Source organism: Rhineura floridana, chromosome 11 (genome assembly GCF_030035675.1).
Source record: "Rhineura floridana isolate rRhiFlo1 chromosome 11, rRhiFlo1.hap2, whole genome shotgun sequence".
Lineage (NCBI taxonomy): Eukaryota > Metazoa > Chordata > Lepidosauria > Squamata > Rhineuridae > Rhineura > Rhineura floridana.
Window position 1 is genome coordinate 40,499,689 of NC_084490.1, and position 18,829 is coordinate 40,518,517.

The 18,829-nt window shown below is 41.6% G+C and overlaps 1 protein-coding gene across 3 annotated transcripts in view; it reads right to left on the reverse strand.

The window, feature by feature from the left end:
* Window positions 1–18,829, reverse strand: part of DDX42 (DEAD-box helicase 42) — a 47,275-nt gene that overhangs the window by 14,940 nt on the left and 13,506 nt on the right. For 2 of the 3 annotated variants that reach the window (XM_061588290.1, XM_061588289.1), the window contains exons 3-8: window positions 8,593–8,829; window positions 6,234–6,384; window positions 5,429–5,490; window positions 4,890–4,926; window positions 1,466–1,615; window positions 963–1,067 (exon numbers count right to left, since the gene is read on the reverse strand). In XM_061588290.1, the coding sequence (XP_061444274.1) occupies window positions 963–1,067; window positions 1,466–1,615; window positions 4,890–4,926; window positions 5,429–5,490; window positions 6,234–6,384; window positions 8,593–8,813 (726 nt within the window). In that variant the 5' untranslated portion in view covers window positions 8,814–8,829. Of the gene's footprint in view, window positions 1–962; window positions 1,068–1,465; window positions 1,616–4,889; window positions 4,927–5,428; window positions 5,491–6,233; window positions 6,385–8,592; window positions 8,830–18,829 lie in introns of those variants that run through there. The other variant, XM_061588291.1, reaches the window with a different exon arrangement.

An 18,829-nucleotide genomic window follows, 5' to 3' on the forward strand; every position in this document is an offset into this window, starting at 1 on the left:
GTTCCTATCCTTGATATGCTTTATGCGCTACATACACCCTATATGATTATACCGCCCACCCCTACTGATTATAACTTTCCTTGTGTTGAACTGAATGTCCTATTCAAAGTTCAGTGGTGGCAGATGCACTTAAAAAGCATGATGAAGGGAATGTCATCAGAAGCCCATATTCATGTAAGTGCTTGAAGCACATACCTCTGATACCAGAGATACACCAGTGAGTTTCTGTGAATGGACCAACGGCGCAGGAAGCCTCTCCGTATGTATTATGTTTCTTCACATGCAAGTCAGATGTTAAATGGAACAAGTGGCCAGCATACTGAGAAGTGTCTCCATCAGAGATAGTGGCCAGTGAGCAAGGAGAATCCCAAGGAGGGGACTGAGAGCCTCAAAGAGCACCAGAAGTCCTCTCATCTACCAGTCCTCAACAGGATAGGCTGAAGGGAGAAGTGTCCTCCCAGCTAATAAGTACTGTAACATGGCAGTTTGAAAGTGACCAACTGCCAAAGCCTGGTAACAGTTTATATTTGCTAACCACCACGCCTTTCCCCTTTGCCTGCAAGTTTTCTATGGTATGTCTCTTTACTTGATCAAAAGTTTCTGGTGCAACAGCTAAGAACTTCTTAACAGGAAAAAATGGCTCTTGGAAGCTTGACTTCTTTAACTCAGATTATATTTATTAAATTACACACTTGGCTTGCAACAACACTAAACTCTGCTTCTACAAACTATGAGGAAAAGGGAAGTAGTAGAGAAAAAAGTCAGAAAACTAGTTGCTTTCACTTCTCATAATATTCAATAGGGGTTACATAAAAAGATATCCCTTTAGGCCTCTCTATGTGTTACACACAAACCATTCCCCTTAAAGAGACAACAAACAGTTTCAACAGTTTCCTTCTCTGTCAAGACCCACTGTTTGAATAAGAACTAGCCTCCAAAGGAGGACTCTGTTTCCATCTTACCCGGAGATTTAGCTTGTGGCGTAGCTCCACCACTTGTTGTGGAGTGAGGCTAGTGATTTCTTCATGCTCATCATAGAAGTTTTTCTCAAACGGTGGGTATTCAATCTGCAGGCCAATTACTCACAGTTAGTCAGGGATACCACCTTATCAATTAAAAACTGGCTGCTGTCTCTGTCTAAGCTAGTGTGATGTCATGGAACATTCATGAATATTCTTGTTCAGTCAATAGTTGTCAGCATGGCCTTTGACAAATGTGCAACTTCTGTGACTCAATCAAAGCAGCACATTGGCAGGGAGGGGGAGAGAGGACTTTGACGTAAAAATCCTGTATATTTGTTTGGGCTTCTAGCTTCCAGTTTTGGAGGCTCAATGCAATGGACTAAAACAGCACTGGAGTACATATGATGAACGTGTCTTCCTTCGACCTTGTATTCAGTGTGCTATTATTAACTTTCAGCTGAACTTAGCACTGATGGTATATTACCAATGAAAAATCGCCTCACCTCTGAATGATCAATAGGAGGAAGAGGGTCAATGATTTTTTTGGATGGTGCTATTGGATTGCCATCGCTATCATACTCCAAGTTATCTTCCTCCTCTTCTGGAACCACACCAGCATTGGGGTTTTCTGCCATGTAACGGAAGTAAGCTTCCTGCAGCAAAACAGAAAAGTGCAACTGCATACAAGTGCCAAAGGGGATGAAATGCTATTGCTTTAAATTTATTACTAGCCACATTTAGATGGTCACTTACTTTAATGCCTACCTACAAAGGACAAATAGTCTCGTCTATTTTAATAGTGCTTTTTCTATCACTGTAATTGGTGAAACCGTAATAAAAAAATGGAAAACTGGTTGTTATATCTGGCTTTTCCAGCAAATTGCGAAGTTCAGAATACAACAGTCAGCATGCAACAGTCAGAAGAACTGAGCCAGCTACTCCAAAATGTTTTCACCTATGCTGAAATGACTGACCTTCAGTGCTTAATTTCTAAAATAGGGTGCTGGGGCTTAAACTTGCCTGGACATTGCAATCATCTCCCTCTATACATTTCCTCTTAACCCCAGATGTGTATGCAGGAATGACTGTGGTTACTCAGAAGTGAGAGAAAAGTGTTCTGCACATGCTCATATTTTCTCCTCTTTGTTTTTATTTCACATTTAATCCTGCTGGCCTTAAGGCAGGCTTGTAAACAGCTTCTTAGTCAGAAGTCTGTGGCAAGTTAAGAGTTGTCTCCAGGGAACCAAACAGGGAAAAATCTTACATATGCAAGAATGTAGGCTTTTCTTTTACATTGTCAATGTGCTATAAGAGACTAACAAATGTGGCCAGGCAGAATGACTAGTAACTTCGGTGGACTGCAGTTGTACTTTCTCCTACCAAAGGTTGCCATTCTCCACCCCCCTCCAGCTGAAGAGATTATTATGAAAGAGTTGTGTCTGTTTTAAGAGATGTTTTCATTAACGGGGAGTATGAATAAGATGCAAGATGAAATCTGCTAGCAAATAACATCCAGAGTGCTGAAGCTTAAAGTCCCAATGATCTTTCAGCTCTAAAATAATTCTGCCTGGGTGAAGAAATCTGGTTAATTCAACAATGTGTATATTTCTACTTCAGTTTATAGTGATTTACTTTATCTACTTGGTCTTCTGTCTAGAAGAAAGATATGATTAATGTTGCATATATCTACTTCCTTGAACATCTCACAAAGAATCATCTCAAAGAAAGTTCTAACAATTATGTACTCCCTTACAAGACATGATAGCCTTTTTGAAACCATTTGATGTATTACTCTAATAGAGAATACCCAATATTCTCAACTTTGAAGATTCAGAAAATTAGACAAAACCTTTCCTTCTTTTTAAAAGTCAAAATCACATTCAAGAGAAAGTCTCTCAAAAAAGGCACCATCAAGAGCTTTCCCCCCCAATATGTAAATTTAACTGGTTAAAAAACCACACTTAAGTACTAACACAGTATTACTACATTTTTATCTTGCTCTTCCTCCAAGGATCTCAGAGAAGTATACATGGATTCCACCCCCTCCATTTTATAAAAATGTGATGGATAGGTCACAGTTGATTGGAAAATTAAAAAAGGCCTAAATAAATTACATCAGGTTGGGCGGGGGAATAGCCAAGGACACTCTGAGAGCTTCATGACTAAACTGAGATGTGAACCCAGATCTCTCCATTCTCATTCCAACATTCTATCCACTAACCACACTGACTCTTAGTGTAATGGTTTTGCTTCCTTGTGCAATATTAGAACAGTAGGACTGTCTGAGAATCTAGCCAAGAAGAAGGGTATTAATTTGGTAGGTACATGATATTCTGCAACAATAGGGTTGGGGGAGAGTAGACAAAACAGAAAGAAAGAAAAGCAAAGAAAGGCAGGAGGTCATGACTTCACTGACAAATGAACAATATTTCTATTTGCAGAGATTTCTGCTGCACTGTAAATTTAAGCAAGCCCTCTCTCCCCCATCCAGTGGGACACATTCAGGGCTACATAATTTCCCAGCTATATCTCATGCATATTCTTCATGTTAAGAAGCATATTACATCCTCCTCAAAGTTAATATAAATACCTGTGAAAGCAACAGCACAGTGCACTGAATTTCCTCACTGATGAGATCTCAAAATAGCAGTTTCAATGTTACTTTAAGTCATGAAAAATGTTCCTCTAACTACATGGCTCTACAGCTGAGTAATATTTTTCTTCTCAATTAAAACTGAAGGTATGCTTCAGTCTTACACAAGGCTTCTTTTTCAAGTGTGCTAGTGTAAAAATTGCTTACCTTAAGAAGAGTCCACCTCTTGTGCATTTTTGTATGCTCTGACTGCGTGGAGGTAAGTTCAGAGCAGAGACTCATGCAGAGATGCAATAGGCAGCCTCCACTGGGGTAATGGTGATGAGTTGGTAATTATGTGTCACTGTACCATGATGTTAAAATCTGAGTGGTTAACTTGTGGTCCTTCAGATACTTGTCAAATACAGCTCCCACTAGCCCCATGCATTGGGCCCAATGGTCAGGGATGATGGGAGTTGCAGTCCAGCAACAACTGCAGGACCACAGGTTAGTCACCCTGGGTTAAGTGCTCCAATCATGCTTGATGCAGAAACAGGCAGAATTACTCGCTATGGAGGCTGATTAGGAGGTGGCAAAATCAGGGCAGTAACTCATGCAGAAATAGAATGGGCAGATGCTCTGAGCGCTCAGGACATATTGCTATCTTTCATGGCACATTAGACATTCTTTCAGAGCACACTAGTGTGCTCCAGCACATAGTTCAGGAATTACTGGTCTGAAAGTTCCAGAATTTGAACAACAGGTATGATTTTACACAACCACAGTACAGCTATTTGTCTTCGCTGGTGTTAAGCAATATGAGATTCAAAGAATCACAAGTAGAAGCCTCTCTGATGTGACAAGTTTAAAAAATATGCAAGCAGCATATTGTGAACTGAACAATGACTTCTGCTTATACTTTTTCAGCTGTTGTTCATATAGTCCGTAGCAGTACCTTTCAACCTTTTTAGACCAGGACCCACCTTTATACCAAAACCTGTAGAGGCCCCACTTTTCATTTTTTTTGGTATTATGCCTGTCTTTCTGCTTCTTTCTCCCTTTTTTTCGTATCACTCCATGTCCCCTTTCCAGACTTCCGCTTTTTATCTTTTAATTTTTCAAAGCCTAAAGAAATCATTGGTTGTGCTCCTTAGGTTGGCCCATAACCCAGTTTTGGATCCCAACTCATTAGTTTGACTAATGGCCCAATGTACTTAGAAAGAACAAACTCCACTCCCCCCAGTCTTCTCAGCAAACAAAAATGGTTCTGGTTTCTTTCAAAGGGTATCAGAAGTGTGTGTTTGCACTCATTGATTACTGTTTTTAATAGATAAAAAGTTGCGTAGAAAACTCACTTGATCATCTTCCTCTTCAATATCATCGCGAATACCCCTGGAAAAATAAGCAGAGAAACAAAACTTCCCTGCAAATGTTCCACATACCCAGCTCCATACATTCAGTCTGATTAGTGTCAATATAACTCAACGCTGACAACATTCAGCAGCAACAAAACAACAACAGCAAACATCTTATAACAATTCCAACCCACCAGGACTGGCCAAATTATGAAGAGTAACCTTGATTGAATTCATTTCAGATCTACCAAGTGTGACAGAAGAGCTGTTCGTAGAACTTTATAGCTGAACACGATGAAGGAGGTGAGTTTAGCTCCCCGCTCCAAGGAAAAGTCTTCTATACACCAGTCCCTTAGAAATCTACCCTCATAAATTCAGAGCAATACCTTTAGGGAGGTTCAGGAAGAGTTAAAGGTCTTAGCATGCCAAAATCTTCAAATATTATCCCAGCAGAAATTATGTAAGATGACCCCATGCTTCAATATTCTTGTCAGTCTCTCATTTATTTCAATGGGGCTATGATACTAGAAATAACTTACTTTGTATTTTTTCTTTCCTTGTCTTTATCTTCTAATCTCTTCATGTCTCTAGCAGCTTGATCCTAATGAGTCACAAAAGAAATGTAAATTTGCTATGCAGCACATTTCCCATAAAATTCGTATTATGCTGGAGCTCATAGTGCCATGTGCAAAAGGATACAGCAACCAGTAAATGAGGGATACCAACTGCCAGGAGGGAAAAGATATCTGACGATAGCTCTCTTCATTTTCTTAGGCATATACCCATCACATTATTTGAAAAGTTTTTCAGTGCAGACCATTATATCTCAAGCAAAAACTTAATTCAATTGTAGCAATAGTAGTTAGAACCCCTTCCCTGTTTGTTGTGAGCAGGACTTTGCCTTGTGGTTCTCAGACTGAACTGAGAGTGCATGAAGCAAGGCATTTCCTGTTGTGATGTCATCACTGCTGGATTCCTTCCTCAGAGGCACCCGCTTGGTTTCACTTCTCCACTGTTTTTGGAGGCCTTTAAAGACTTTGAAGGTCCAAAAGGTGCCAACTGCTGTTGCTACTTTGTTCTATTTTAACTGATTGTCTTTAATTTTGCTTTTATGTTTGCTTCTGGGGTAACAGCTGGATTTTATGGATTCTTGCATTGGTTTTCTATAGACTACCCCAGAAACCTTAGAAGACAGATTTAAAATGTTTTCAATTAATAAACACAACTGATAAAAATTTTGTCCCCTCTCTTCAGAGGTGCTGACTAAAGTGTAAGCTGCTCTCCTCAGTCACATTTCTGGTGCATATCAGAGCCACTCAATCTCAGCCATGCAGAAGGTCTCACCTCCACTTCTGCCATGAAAGCCTCCAATGGGTCATCTTCACTGTCCGAGTCAAGTGGTTTGGAATGGAACTGCTGCCGAGTGGGAGAGTTCTCAGCAGGAATGTATGGTAAGTCAACATTATTGGAATCTTCCTCCTCCTCCTCGAAGTACCTGATAATTCATACAGAGTAAGAGAGAAGCTGACACTGGGAAGAACCACGTCAACACACAGCCAGGCTTATAAGAAGGGAAAATGATTTGTCATTGCACTGTAAATTGTAAAATATTGATTTCAGAGCATTATATTTGACAAAATTTAGAGGACTGTTTTTTTAAAGTAGATTTTTATTTGGGGTGGGGGCCCCAGAATAAGTGACACAGTTTTCACAATAAGTGCAGAATCTATATATGGTTTTAGATCCAAGAGCAAAAAAACAAATGGTTCTTTGCAACACAGGGAATGACAACGTGCCTTGTGCTGGGAAGGACTGGGTGAGACCATACAAGGCCCCTACAATACATAAGAAAAACACACAATCCAACAGGGGTGGAATGTACAGAAATGCAAGTTGGGGAAATACAGGAGAAAGTCAAGGGCTCAAGAGTGCCAAATGATATGAAGTTACATCAGGTAATGATGATCACTATACTACCTGCAACTATGGGAAGAGGAGACATTTTTGTTTTGGTGAGCATAAAGGCTTGCTACCTGCAAAAATCAGGGGAGCTGAAGCATGGAAAGCTCCAGAAGGCCAAAATGAAAATAACAAATACAGCTGCAAAGGGAGATGGGTAAGCAGTGGTGAAAGACCTCAGGGATGTAAGCACACACTGGGTTAATGGGGAGGATGACATGTAATGGAGAGTGGACAGGAACTGGAAACTGCATCTGAGAGAGAGAGCTGCATGTACCCAGCAATTCACAAGAGAGAACAAAAACATTCTTGTGCATAAGAACACGTGTGGAACAGAGACAGACAGGTATGGAAAAACCTGTCAATTTCAGTTCTTTGTTTCTGAATCTTAAATCCAGTTCTGCACATTTTTCTTCAGAAATTTGCTATTTTAAAAAATCCTCATGAAAATTGTTCAGCTTTTTAGTGAGAATTTCTCCCAATAAACATTTTTGTATCAGTTTTGACTATATACAATTTTGCAAGCAATTTCTCCTAATATAATGCACTAATATTTATTTTTATGCACACTTTCCCATACTGTGTGCATATTTGTAAACATTATTCTGTTGGAGAACTGCATCACAAAATTCAGATATGTGCAAATTTCAAAGGACTGTGTTTCCATTCTCATACTGTTTTGGAGAGTGAGAATTTGTTAAGATTCAGCTTTAAATATGAACTGAATCAAATTTCTCACCATCTCTAGAGACAGATGAGAGAGAGAGGCTAAGCATCTGCAGCAGTGTGCTTTTTGTTAGGAAATTGGGACCTGTTCCTCCTCTACTCTTAAAATTAAGGAGTTACAGTATGTGTCACTGAACACGTGCAGAGTGTCTTTCCTTCCAAATATGAATGAGCGACTTCAGCTTGAACCCTCCCTTCACACTTACAAACAAGGAGCAGGGCAAGCAAGATGACAGCATATCTCCCAAATGGATAAGCCCCAACACCTCTATCAGACACATTTTCTCCTATCTTTCGCAACGAACTGATAAACATTTTTTTCACAACTCTCCCTCCTTTTTCCCCCTTATCACATATGCAAGGCACATACTTAGAATTAAGGAATGAGGTGTCTGAGCACATGCTCAACTTAGGAATTCTGGTTTTCAATACCAGAATTAAACCTACCACAGTTCTTCCACTCCACAAAACCCACCCTCCTGTACACTAAACTTTCCTTGCTGCTCTAGTCTCAGGCTGAGGGGTGCAGACTGGGACTACAAAGACTCTTTAGCACCAGCTGTTGAGTTCCAGGAAGAAGATGTGGCTGGGGGATGGCAGCAAAATAGACAGTTTTGCAGAAATAGCTTTGCACATGGACTGAGGCAAGGAAAAGAAACTAAACTCAATATTGAGCACCCAGAGATGAGACACAGCTTGAAATGGTCCCCTCCTCCATTAATCAGATATTCAGCGTTCCCAGAAAGGGAAGCCTTGTTTATGCCACTGAGAAGACTCCATTTCCAAAAGATCCACTGCAGGTTTTCTGGCAGCCTAATATAGATGCTGTAATGCAACCAGACTCTGGCCAGACCTGCCCTTGAGATCTTGGCTGTGAAATGGCTTATGCTATCAACTGGTGCACGTCTTTTCACATACTGTCAGGTATTATTGCCATGTTCATCTTATTAAGATCTCCACATAACACTTTGGGAAGCACATCTAATGGGTATACATGGGCAAAAAGTAGGCAGCTTACGCATTTTCCTCATCAAAGTTTGCTCGCTTTGATCCAATCTTGTAAAAAGAAGGCAGCTGAGGGGGTGGTGTCTTTCCAAACCCAGCTGAAGAACCAGGGACTCCAAAAGCACTATGGGACTGTTGAGGGAGTTTTGGCTCTTCTTTTTTCCCAGTGGATATTGAGAAGCCACCAAAACCAAAGCCCCTCTTCGTGCCGGGGCCACCTTTGTTCCAATTCATGGTGCTGGCAACCTGTCTGATGAAGATGAAATTACATACTAAGTATAAAATCTCTGCCCATTTCAAAGATAGGCAAAACAAGTCTTTATATAAACAAAACTTCATAGGCAACCAACACAGAATTAGATAGCAAAATCTGATTTAGAAAGACAAATAGTTCACAAATAGATTTTTTTTTTAAATTATGCCATTCAAAAATGTTCATCATGGCAGTTGAAAGATACTATAGTGTTTCCCAGAAGCACCTACTTTTAAAAGATGAAAATTGATAACGATTTGCAAGTATACAAATAAAACCCAAGATTACTCCAGTGCAGATATTTCATCAGACTGCCACTGTTAACGGCTTACTATCAAGTTCTGTTCAATTCATTTTTATTGTTTAATCATTACAATTCTCCAAAAAAAGATAAGATCTAAAGTCAGAGTAAATAACCATAAATACATTTAAATGTCTGTAATACAATTAATTGCGATCTGCATAATAATATCTGTATGGCTGACACCAATAAAATGTGGCAACTTTATGCATTAGATGTTTTGTTTTTAGAGATGAATCTTCTGAGAAAAATATTTTTCTTTAAAATGTCAGCAACACATTTTTCCATTAAAGCCTGGGACAATCAAAGTGTGAGCAAGAGCCTCTATTTAATTAGGCCTAGGCTTTCTATCATGAACATTTACCCCTGCTCACTTTCCAAAATGGCTAATCTTAAACCAAAAGTAAAAAAAAACTTATACAAAAAAGCTTCTCAGGACATTTTACTATCCTAAGCCAAATTCCAATCTATCTCAGGGCAGTAAAATGACCCAGAACAAATTCATGCATGCATGTTCGAAGACAGACACTTAACAGAGCAATTCAACCCTCCAATTCATTGTACTGGAGGGGGTATGAATGGGGCAGATGTGTCACCCCACCCAATCCTGTTGGTCACTGCTGTTGGGGGAATTCTACTGTTAAGCAGCATCCCAATGCATCTGCCCAAACAGCAGATGGGAGGAAACTACTGTTGGCAGCATCTCTGTCAGTGATATCCAGCAGAAACCTCCTAAATGGGGCTTTTCAGGCAAGATTGTGGTCCCTGGGTTGGCACAAGATCTGCTGGCTCTGCTAGCCTGCTGCTGTCATGTGATGGCAATAGGCCCAATCTGGGTCTCTTTGTTGTGCCAGACTGGGAGGTGGCATGGCTAACAGGTATTCTTCCCTGCCTCCCTTCTGCCTTGGCCAGCATGAGTGGCAGAACTGTGGTAGCAGCAGTGGCTATGTTGTTCTATCAGGCCCTGCCACTGACAGCCAGGGGTTTGGATTGACCCCTACGCTTGCTCCCTTGGACCAATTTTTTTATGAAAAAAAATTTTTTTACATCAATACTTGGTATTGGATGAGACAAAAACACCATCTCCATGACAAAAACCAAGAGACTTCTTGGGGTATTTTATAACTTAGGCTCTTTTTGGTTTTCAGAAAGATAACATCTACTTCATTGGATCAGTTTATTGTTTGGGGAAGGGTCATAGCTCAGTGGTAGAGCATCTGCTTTGCATACAAAAGGTCCCAGATTTGATTTCCAGCATCTCCAGTCAGGGCTAGGAGAGACTCCCTGTCTAAAATCCTGGATGGCTGCTGCCAGTCAGTTTAGACCATACTGAACTAGATGGACTAAGAATGTGACTTAGTACAGGGCAGCTTCCCATGTTCCTTTGTTATTTTTTTACCCCAAAATTTATTATTTTGGCTAGGACTAAAAAGCACCCCAAGCGCAATAATCAGTTGACTTTTTTCTTCAGGAATCAAACTATAAGCCTCAAGCTGCTGAAATCTGAGGACATTGTTTAATACTATGCATGACAATATCGTAGAAGCAGTACACAGTAGGTCTATTTTTGTATAAATTCTGCAAGGAAAAATGCAGCCCATGTAGGATTCTGTTCTACAACTGTTAAAGATATTTTTTGCTCTTTTAAGTTCTGCAATGTATGCACACATTCATGTCTAACATATATTTTTGCAGTGGAGATATGAATTGTGTTGACATATGCACTTTGTTTATTTATTTATTATTAGATTTATGTCCTGCCCTTCCTCCCAGTAGGAGCCCATATGCAGTTGTGAAAATCAGGTGTGTAAGGACTGCAGTCATACAGTCCTCCTGAAAAAGCTAAGGGGGAGGGAGAACAAAAAAGAAGACATCCTGTATTTGCAGGTATAAAAACAGGAAACAACAGCCCTATTGGGAGATGGAGAATAAAATGATGAACAGAAGCAGCAAGATACAGTAGGGCCCCGCTTCTCAGCGCTCTGCTTTTTGGTGTTCCGCTAATATGGCGCACGCAGGGCGATCAGCTGGAGGGGGGGCTGATCTCGCTGGAGGAGGGGAAAATCAGCCGTAGAGCACTCCAGCTGATCTCCTTCTCTTCTGGCATGATCAGACTCCCCCGCTCTAGCTGATTGCAACGGAGGAGGGAAAGATCAGCTGTAGTGCGCTACAGCTGATCTTTTCCTCCTCCAGAAGATCAGTGGGTTAGGTTCCAGACCCCTGTGCTACAACTGATCCGCTTTTCGGTGGTTTTCACTTTTCGGCGGGGGTCTGGAACCTAACCTGCTGTATGAGCGGGGCCCTACTGTACCTTACTTTGTAAATATGCATGATTATTGTTTGCATGGCCCCTTCAATTTACATGTGCTGCATGCTCCTTTTGCTCCTTTGTTTTTAAATTCAAAATGCCCTGTTCTTTCTCTAGAGATCAATGCAGCTACTTGGAGTAGGCTGCGACTTCAAGGACACCCAATGAATTTCTTAGCCTAGCCGGCAAGGCCAGCACCAAGCATGAACAGGCCCTCAGGCACCAACGCTCTCCCATGCAGCCGCTGTGGCCTTAAATAGGCCCAGCCACCCCACCTCCCTTGTTGTCACATCAGTGCGCTACTACTTAAGTCTGTGCTGGCTGAATTGGGAGGGTGTTGTCTGGGAAGGTGGACCTCCCACTCCACGATCTGTGCCAGCATCAAGTCGCAGACCATAATTTACAGCACATGTCAACCCCTTACCCCAGAGTGCAAATCATGCCCTACAACCCAATGCTGGGGCATATCACAGAGTTCCACAACACAGGGGCCCTTCTGAGCTGCAGGGGCTTGTGGGCCTATGCCTGACCTAGCTGCCTATTGGCGCCGGGCCTGCTGACAGGAAAACTCAGTCTGATAGATCCATGTCCACTAGTTAGCAAATTTACAGTAGGGCCCCACTTATACGGCAGGTTAGGTTCCAGACCCCCGCCGGAAAGCGAAAACCGCTGAAAAGCGGATCAACTGTAGCTCGGGGGTCTGGAACCTAACCTACTGATCGCACCAGAGGAGGAGAAAATTAGATCTTCCCCTCCTTGGGTACAATCAGCTCGAGCAGGAGTCTGATCGTGCCAGAAGAGGAGAAGATCAGCTGTAGCAGACTACAACTGATCTTCCCCTCCTCTGCGATCAGCTGGAGTGCAGGAGTCTGACCGCCCCAGAGGAGAAGATCAGCTGTAGCGCTACAGCTGATCTTCCCCTCCTCCACAGTGAACAGCTCAAGCGGGGGAGTCTGATCGCGCCAGAAGAGAAGTTCAGCTGTAGCGCTACAGCTGATCTTCCCCTACTCCGGCACGATCAGCTGGAGTGCATGGAGCTCCAGTTCCCCCTCTAGCTGATCGCCCCCCGCTGACGCCGTACTAGCGGAACGCTGAGAAGCGGGGTCCTACTGTACTTTGCTTTTGTGCTCTTGGCTTGTTTGTTTTTAAAGTGGCTGTGAACTGGCTCATTTGCACAACACACCTACTGCAATGGCCTGTGGCCTGAACTGTGTAGGCTGCTCTGTGGAGGTTTGTAGGGTGGATAACTCTTGATTGGGGTGGATTATATGTCTTCTTTGGTGCCTTGCAGACCTGTTCCTCTATAAAATTATTGTCAATTTCACCAACACACCAGTGAAGTTGTGGAAAAGAAACAATAACAACACTAAAAGTTACATCTGGAAGACCTGCATTCAACTCCCAATTCAGCCACAGGAATCAATGCATTAGGTGCTTGGCTTGAAAAGCAGACTGAGCCCATATTTACGCAACTGTAAATTCCACTGTGTTCAACGGGCTTACTCCCAAGAAAGCCTACACAACATTGCTTCCCCAAGTACATAAATAAAATAGCCTTAGCCATGTTGTAATCTCTGTCAACTGTCCTCTTGTCCTTTAAATCCAAAGTAATATATATACTGCTGTGAAGAAGGAACACTGCCTTTGCCTTTCAATCCTGCCAGTAGACTGGCATGTAAGGGGTAAGTAAAAGGTAGATTTGGACCTATTGATAAACTGCTTGATGGTTACACTAGGTTGGCAAGAGTTTTTGACTTGCAACTGTTTTACATAGTAACAACAAAAAGGATTCCCCCAAAACCAAGCTGCTAGAATCTGTGATGCAGAGTTAACTCAGCTGTAGATTTGTATTTGTATGCTAGTGTTACATTCATAACCTGTCTTTCCTTCATGCAGCTCCTATCTCTCCCACACACAAGCAAGGAAGGGTGAGAGGGCAACTGAGGGCCTAACTAGACATTATGGGGAGGGGGATGAGCCACATCTCCCTAGTGACTTCTAGGAAATTTGTGATACGACACCCTGTCCCCCCACAAAGTGCAGCCAATTGGATGAGGAGGTGTAGGGAACGCTTATCAAATTTGCAGATGATTCAAAATTGGGAGGGATAGCTAATATCCTGGAGGACACAAACAAAATTCAAAGTGATCTTGACAGGCTGGAGCATTGGCCTGAAAACAACAGAATGACATTTAAGATGGGTAAGTGCAAAGTTCTACATCTAGGAAAAAGAAACCAAGTGCACAATTATAAGATGAGGGATACTTGGCTCTGCAATGCTTCATGTGAGAAGGATCTTGGAATTGTTGTTGATCACAAGCTGAGTATGTGCCAACAGTGTGATGTGGCTGCAAAAAAGGCAAAATCAACTTTAGGCTGCATTAACAGAAGTATCACGTGGAGTACTAGTTCCTCTCTATTTGGCACTGGTGAGGTCTCATTAGGTACTGCGTCCAGTTCTGGACACGGCACTTGAAGAAGGATGTAGACAAACTGGAACAAGTTAAGAGGACGAGGATGATCAGGGGACTGGAAACAAAGGCCTGTAAGAAAAGATTGAAAGAACTGGACATGTTTAGCCTTGAGAAGAAAAGACTGAGGGGAGATATGATAGCACTCTTCAAGTACATGAAAGGTTGTCATACACAGGAGGGCCGGGATCTCTTCTTGATCATCCCAGTGTGCAGGACACAGAATAATGGGCTCAAGTTACAGGAAGCCAGATTTCAACTGAACATTCGGAAAAACTCCCTAACTGTTAGTGCAGTACTACAATTGGCAAAAGTCAAATGTACAAAATACAATGGTTAGGCTCTGTACTCATGGAAGGAACAAGATCACTTGCCCAAAATATTAAATGCCTAGAATTTCCAGAGGGGCTGGTAGTTATTGGGCAGAACAATGTTTCTCAATGAGATGGAAAATAAGGGCGCAATATGGCAAAAGCATGTCTTTTATTAATTCCTATAGGAGAATAAAATCCCCTTGGTGAATTCTGACTTTTATACAGTGTGTATCCAAAATGCAACACGAGATAGTGCTGGAAGATGAGACCCCCCAGGTCAGAAGGCACTCACCAAGCTACTGAGGAAGAACAAAGGACAGATGCTCTTGGAGGTCGCTGATTCATAGGGTCGCCATAAGTCGTAGTCGACTTGGAGGCACATAACAACAACATGCATATGGATATGGATATTGTTTATGTATTTTGCTTTGTAAATTAATTTGATATGCTTTTATTGTACCTTCTGTATTGTATTGTAAATCGCTTTGAGATCTTTTAGATAGTAAGCCGTCTATAAATGGAAATAATAATAATACAATTTAAAGTAAAAAAAATGATTTAAATTTAAAAAACCCATTTTAAAAAAAATCATTGGTTTTTATCAACCCTGCCATCAGGTTTAAAAAAAAAAAACTATCAGATTTTTAAGCACATAGGAGATTTGGCACATAAGATTTTGCAGTTCTTTTATCAGAAAGGCAAAAAAATTCCCACACCTGGCTGCAGGAACTCCTAGAGTTACTATAAAAGAGAGAAAAATATGAACTATTTTCATCAGTATTTCCCTAGCCCAATGCTATATATAAAAAAATACTTGTTCTCTCCTGATGCACATTATATCTCTCACACACATGCACATCTTTCCCCATCAAGATAAAGAACCCATGCCACAACCTTAGAGACCAACTTTTCAACATTGCTTGTAAACCCCCCTTTTATTTATACACCATTCATCAACAAATATTCCCTGAGCAGCTTACAAACCTGACAATAATAAAAGTACAATACATAAGATCAACAATGAAAGACAGCAAAATAAAAATCTTTCAATGTGACAGAGACAGCTATGAACAGCTTACAAAACAGTATCATTTCGAGACCATTCCTAGGAAGCAAAAAGGCGATTGTGGTGCGAATTCAGAATCCTGTAAATTTCCAAGGAACGCAAAATGGTGGAAGACATTCGCCCCAGTTAGACCAGGCCGGGTGGGGGAGGCGGCGACCACATACGCTGTCTATCCCTTGAAAGAATGAAGCTGCCCGGCGGTTTTTTATTTGCTTAAGAATTAGCCACAAGGCTGGGAGGACGACAAAAGCAGTCTACCCTTCAAGAAGAGGGCCAGGTGGGCTCCTATTACCCCTCTTATTAATGCCCCCCCCCTCCAATATTGACCTTAAGTTTGAGTGTACACACGGTGTGTGTGTGATATATTTACCCTTCTGTTGAAACAGGAGCAAAGGGCTGCTTCAAATAGCGTTAAGACCCCCTCCCCTCGCTCCCGTTGTGAAAAGGAATTACTCTTTCAAGGTAAATGTCTTAAGGCGGCTGTTCTCCCTCCATGAGCCCTTCAGACCCCAGCCCAGAGTACCTGAAACCAGTGTTGTTACTACGACGTTCCCGAGGCCCACCTCGCTTTCCTGCTGAGCTTAACGCTCGTGTTTTCCCTTTCCACCTCTCGTAAGGTACGCAAATTGTGTAAACCTGCGCATGGGCCTTAACCTGAAGGCGAAAGAAAGGCGGGAGAGGAAGCGAGAAGGGATGATAACTTTGTAGAACTTTGCCCTGTCGCCGTTTGGTTTCTCGGGGGAAAGAAGTTCCGCGCAATGCCCTCGCTCCGGAACTGGCGACAGGGACTGCAGATGCGAATGCAACCTCTGTGGCTTGATGTGCTTATGAACATTACTGAAAGGGGAAGGAGTGGTTGGCTTAATATAAACACGTTTCTTATGTCTTCCAGTACCATGGTTGGAACAGTTTTTCGGTTTTGGGATAGTACTCTACACATGCTCTGCTGTGTGCGATATATGTTGCACAGTTGAGTTCTGCTAATGAAAAACAAGCTGTAGCTCAACTAAGGTTGCAGCTCTATTCTATACTTTGAAGCCCTGTTAAACTGGATGGGGGTTACATTTGAGTAGGCATATATAAGATTGCACTGTAAGCTTCTTCACACACACACACCATGATAATTTTGTTTTATTTTGTGAGTGTGGACAAGTGATGGCTACTAGCTGTAATTGCTGTGTATCATCTCCATTGTGGAGGTGGTATGTTTTACAGCAGCAGCTGGAAATCACAAGTGAGGAGCGTGTCTTGCTTGTGTGCTTCCCACATAGACATCTGGTTGGCTCAGTGGTGGCTCCATGTGAATGAAGCAGTGGAATTCTCTCCGGCATTCACTGAAAGTTCAGACTAAAACCCAGAATGGATTCCACTGCCCCACTATGGAGCCACCTCCCACCACTGGGTTGGCCACTGTGAGAACAGGATGCAGGACAAGCTAGACCTTTTTCTATAAAATAAGGAAGAACCATATGCCCTCAAGAGGTCCATAGAACATAGTAAGTCTCCCTTGTTGTGCAGACAAATTCTAGACGGGTAGCCTTATCAGTCTGCTACAGAAAAAAAAAATACTCAGCTCTGTGGCACCATAAACAGATTTATTGTTATTTTGATGCAAGATGATGTGGACTGGTGCTCCCCACAGGGCTTGTTTTTAAAAAAGGCACATTTATGCTTCCAAATTACACAGAATTCTTCCAAAGGCTCAGGTATCTACCAAAACAGCAAAGACTTTGGGGCACTTTGAAGATTAACATACCGTATATTCTGGCGTATAAGACGACTTTTTAACCCTGGAAAATCTTCTCCAAAGTCGGGGGTCGTCTTATACGTCGGGGGTCGTCTTATTAGGGTTGCCATATTGCCCGGATAGCCGGGTTTTACCCGGATTCTAAGCATGCCACCCGGCGCCCGGCTAGCCCCTTAGGTGGCCCGGATTCTCAGCTTTCATTTAAAAAAAAAATTAAGTTTCTAGGTGGTGCGGTTCTCGAGATATATATAAAAACGTCAGGCACCCCCCCCCCAGTTAAATCTTTTTTTAAACTACTGTATAGCACTTCGTAGCTTTAACCCCGCCCGTTCAGGATTTCAGCCAATCAGTGAAGTGTTTGTTTGGTGGCAGTGTCTGCAAAACTTCATTGCGAGGCCAGAAAATGGTGGTTTCCCCTCCTGTTTATCTGAAAATCTCATAAATTGGGTAGGTATATACATTTCAGTTTTTCCCCCTGTTGTGTGTAGGAGTCAGATCCTGGGCAGTGTTTTGAAAACCTTCCCAATAGTTGCTTTTGGGGGTAAAAACAGTGCTAATCCCATATGTCCAGAGTAAATCCTATTGAATTCAGTAGGAATTACTTTTGAGTAGACATGATTATGAATGTGCTGAAAATCAATGGGACTTTGGAGTGAATGTAAAAAAGAATTGTGTTTGTGTTCTCTTTCTGCCCCCCCCCCCAGTCCTATTTTAAAGCAAGTAGGCAGGGCTTACTTAGGTATTGCAGTTTTTATTCTGTAGGAAACTAATACTGATTTTTAAAAAACTAATACTGATTTTTCTGCAATGACCAATTGGTTTGACAATAAACTATTATATGGGCTGTATGTATTTATACATCTGCAGTGTGTGCGTGTGTGTATGGAGTCTTTCCAACACCCCTGTGAGGTAGGGTTGGAAACCAAGGCAGCTCACAACAAGAAATAAAGCCATTTAAAATCCAATAACCATAAAAACAAGTATAAACAGTTGCAAAACAGTGTAAAGTGGCATGATTCGGAATTTTGGGTTATGTGAATGAAGTTGCTTATCACTTGAGGTTGCATTTCTGTCCCTGTTTGAGTAAGCCCCACTGAATACGCTGGGACTTGCTTCTGAATAAATAAATTTAGGATTGCACTATAAATATCTTTACAGTTTGTGTAAATAATAAATATATTTGATAGTTATGCTTATATAAATATTTCTTCATTTATCATATTTTTGGTTTTTGGTTAGGAATCCTGACTGGTTGTCAGATGCTTAGTTTTTTGCCTTATAGGAATCTTGTTGTGGTTGGTATGGTATTACATTTAGGAAAGTGTTACTGCCTTCTGTGTTTTTTTTTCCTATTTGCATTTCACTTATCTTTAACCTCACTCCATTACAGCCATAGAAGCAACAGCAGCATATGCAAGATAATTAACTCCCATTAGTGATAAGAACAAGAATTTATAATTATTATTTCAATTAAAACAAGAGGCTTATCAATACTTTGAAGAGGACCAGATATTTATTTTCTTTCTGAGCCCAGGACTGGGTCTTTCATGATGCCTGGTGTGTGTGTGTGGGGGGGGGAGTAGGAGAGTAGTCGATAAGACAGACATCCTGGCATTGATAATCGAATTAGCAAGGTATGTGTGGGGTTGTTGTACACTTCCAGGCTCAGTTTCATTTTGAGTATGGAGATGGAACCTGTGTAGATGTGGTTATCAAAGGGAGAAGAAATTTTGAGTTAAGCAAAGCTCTGCTTTTATAAAACCTAAGAAACATACTGTACTTTGAATGTC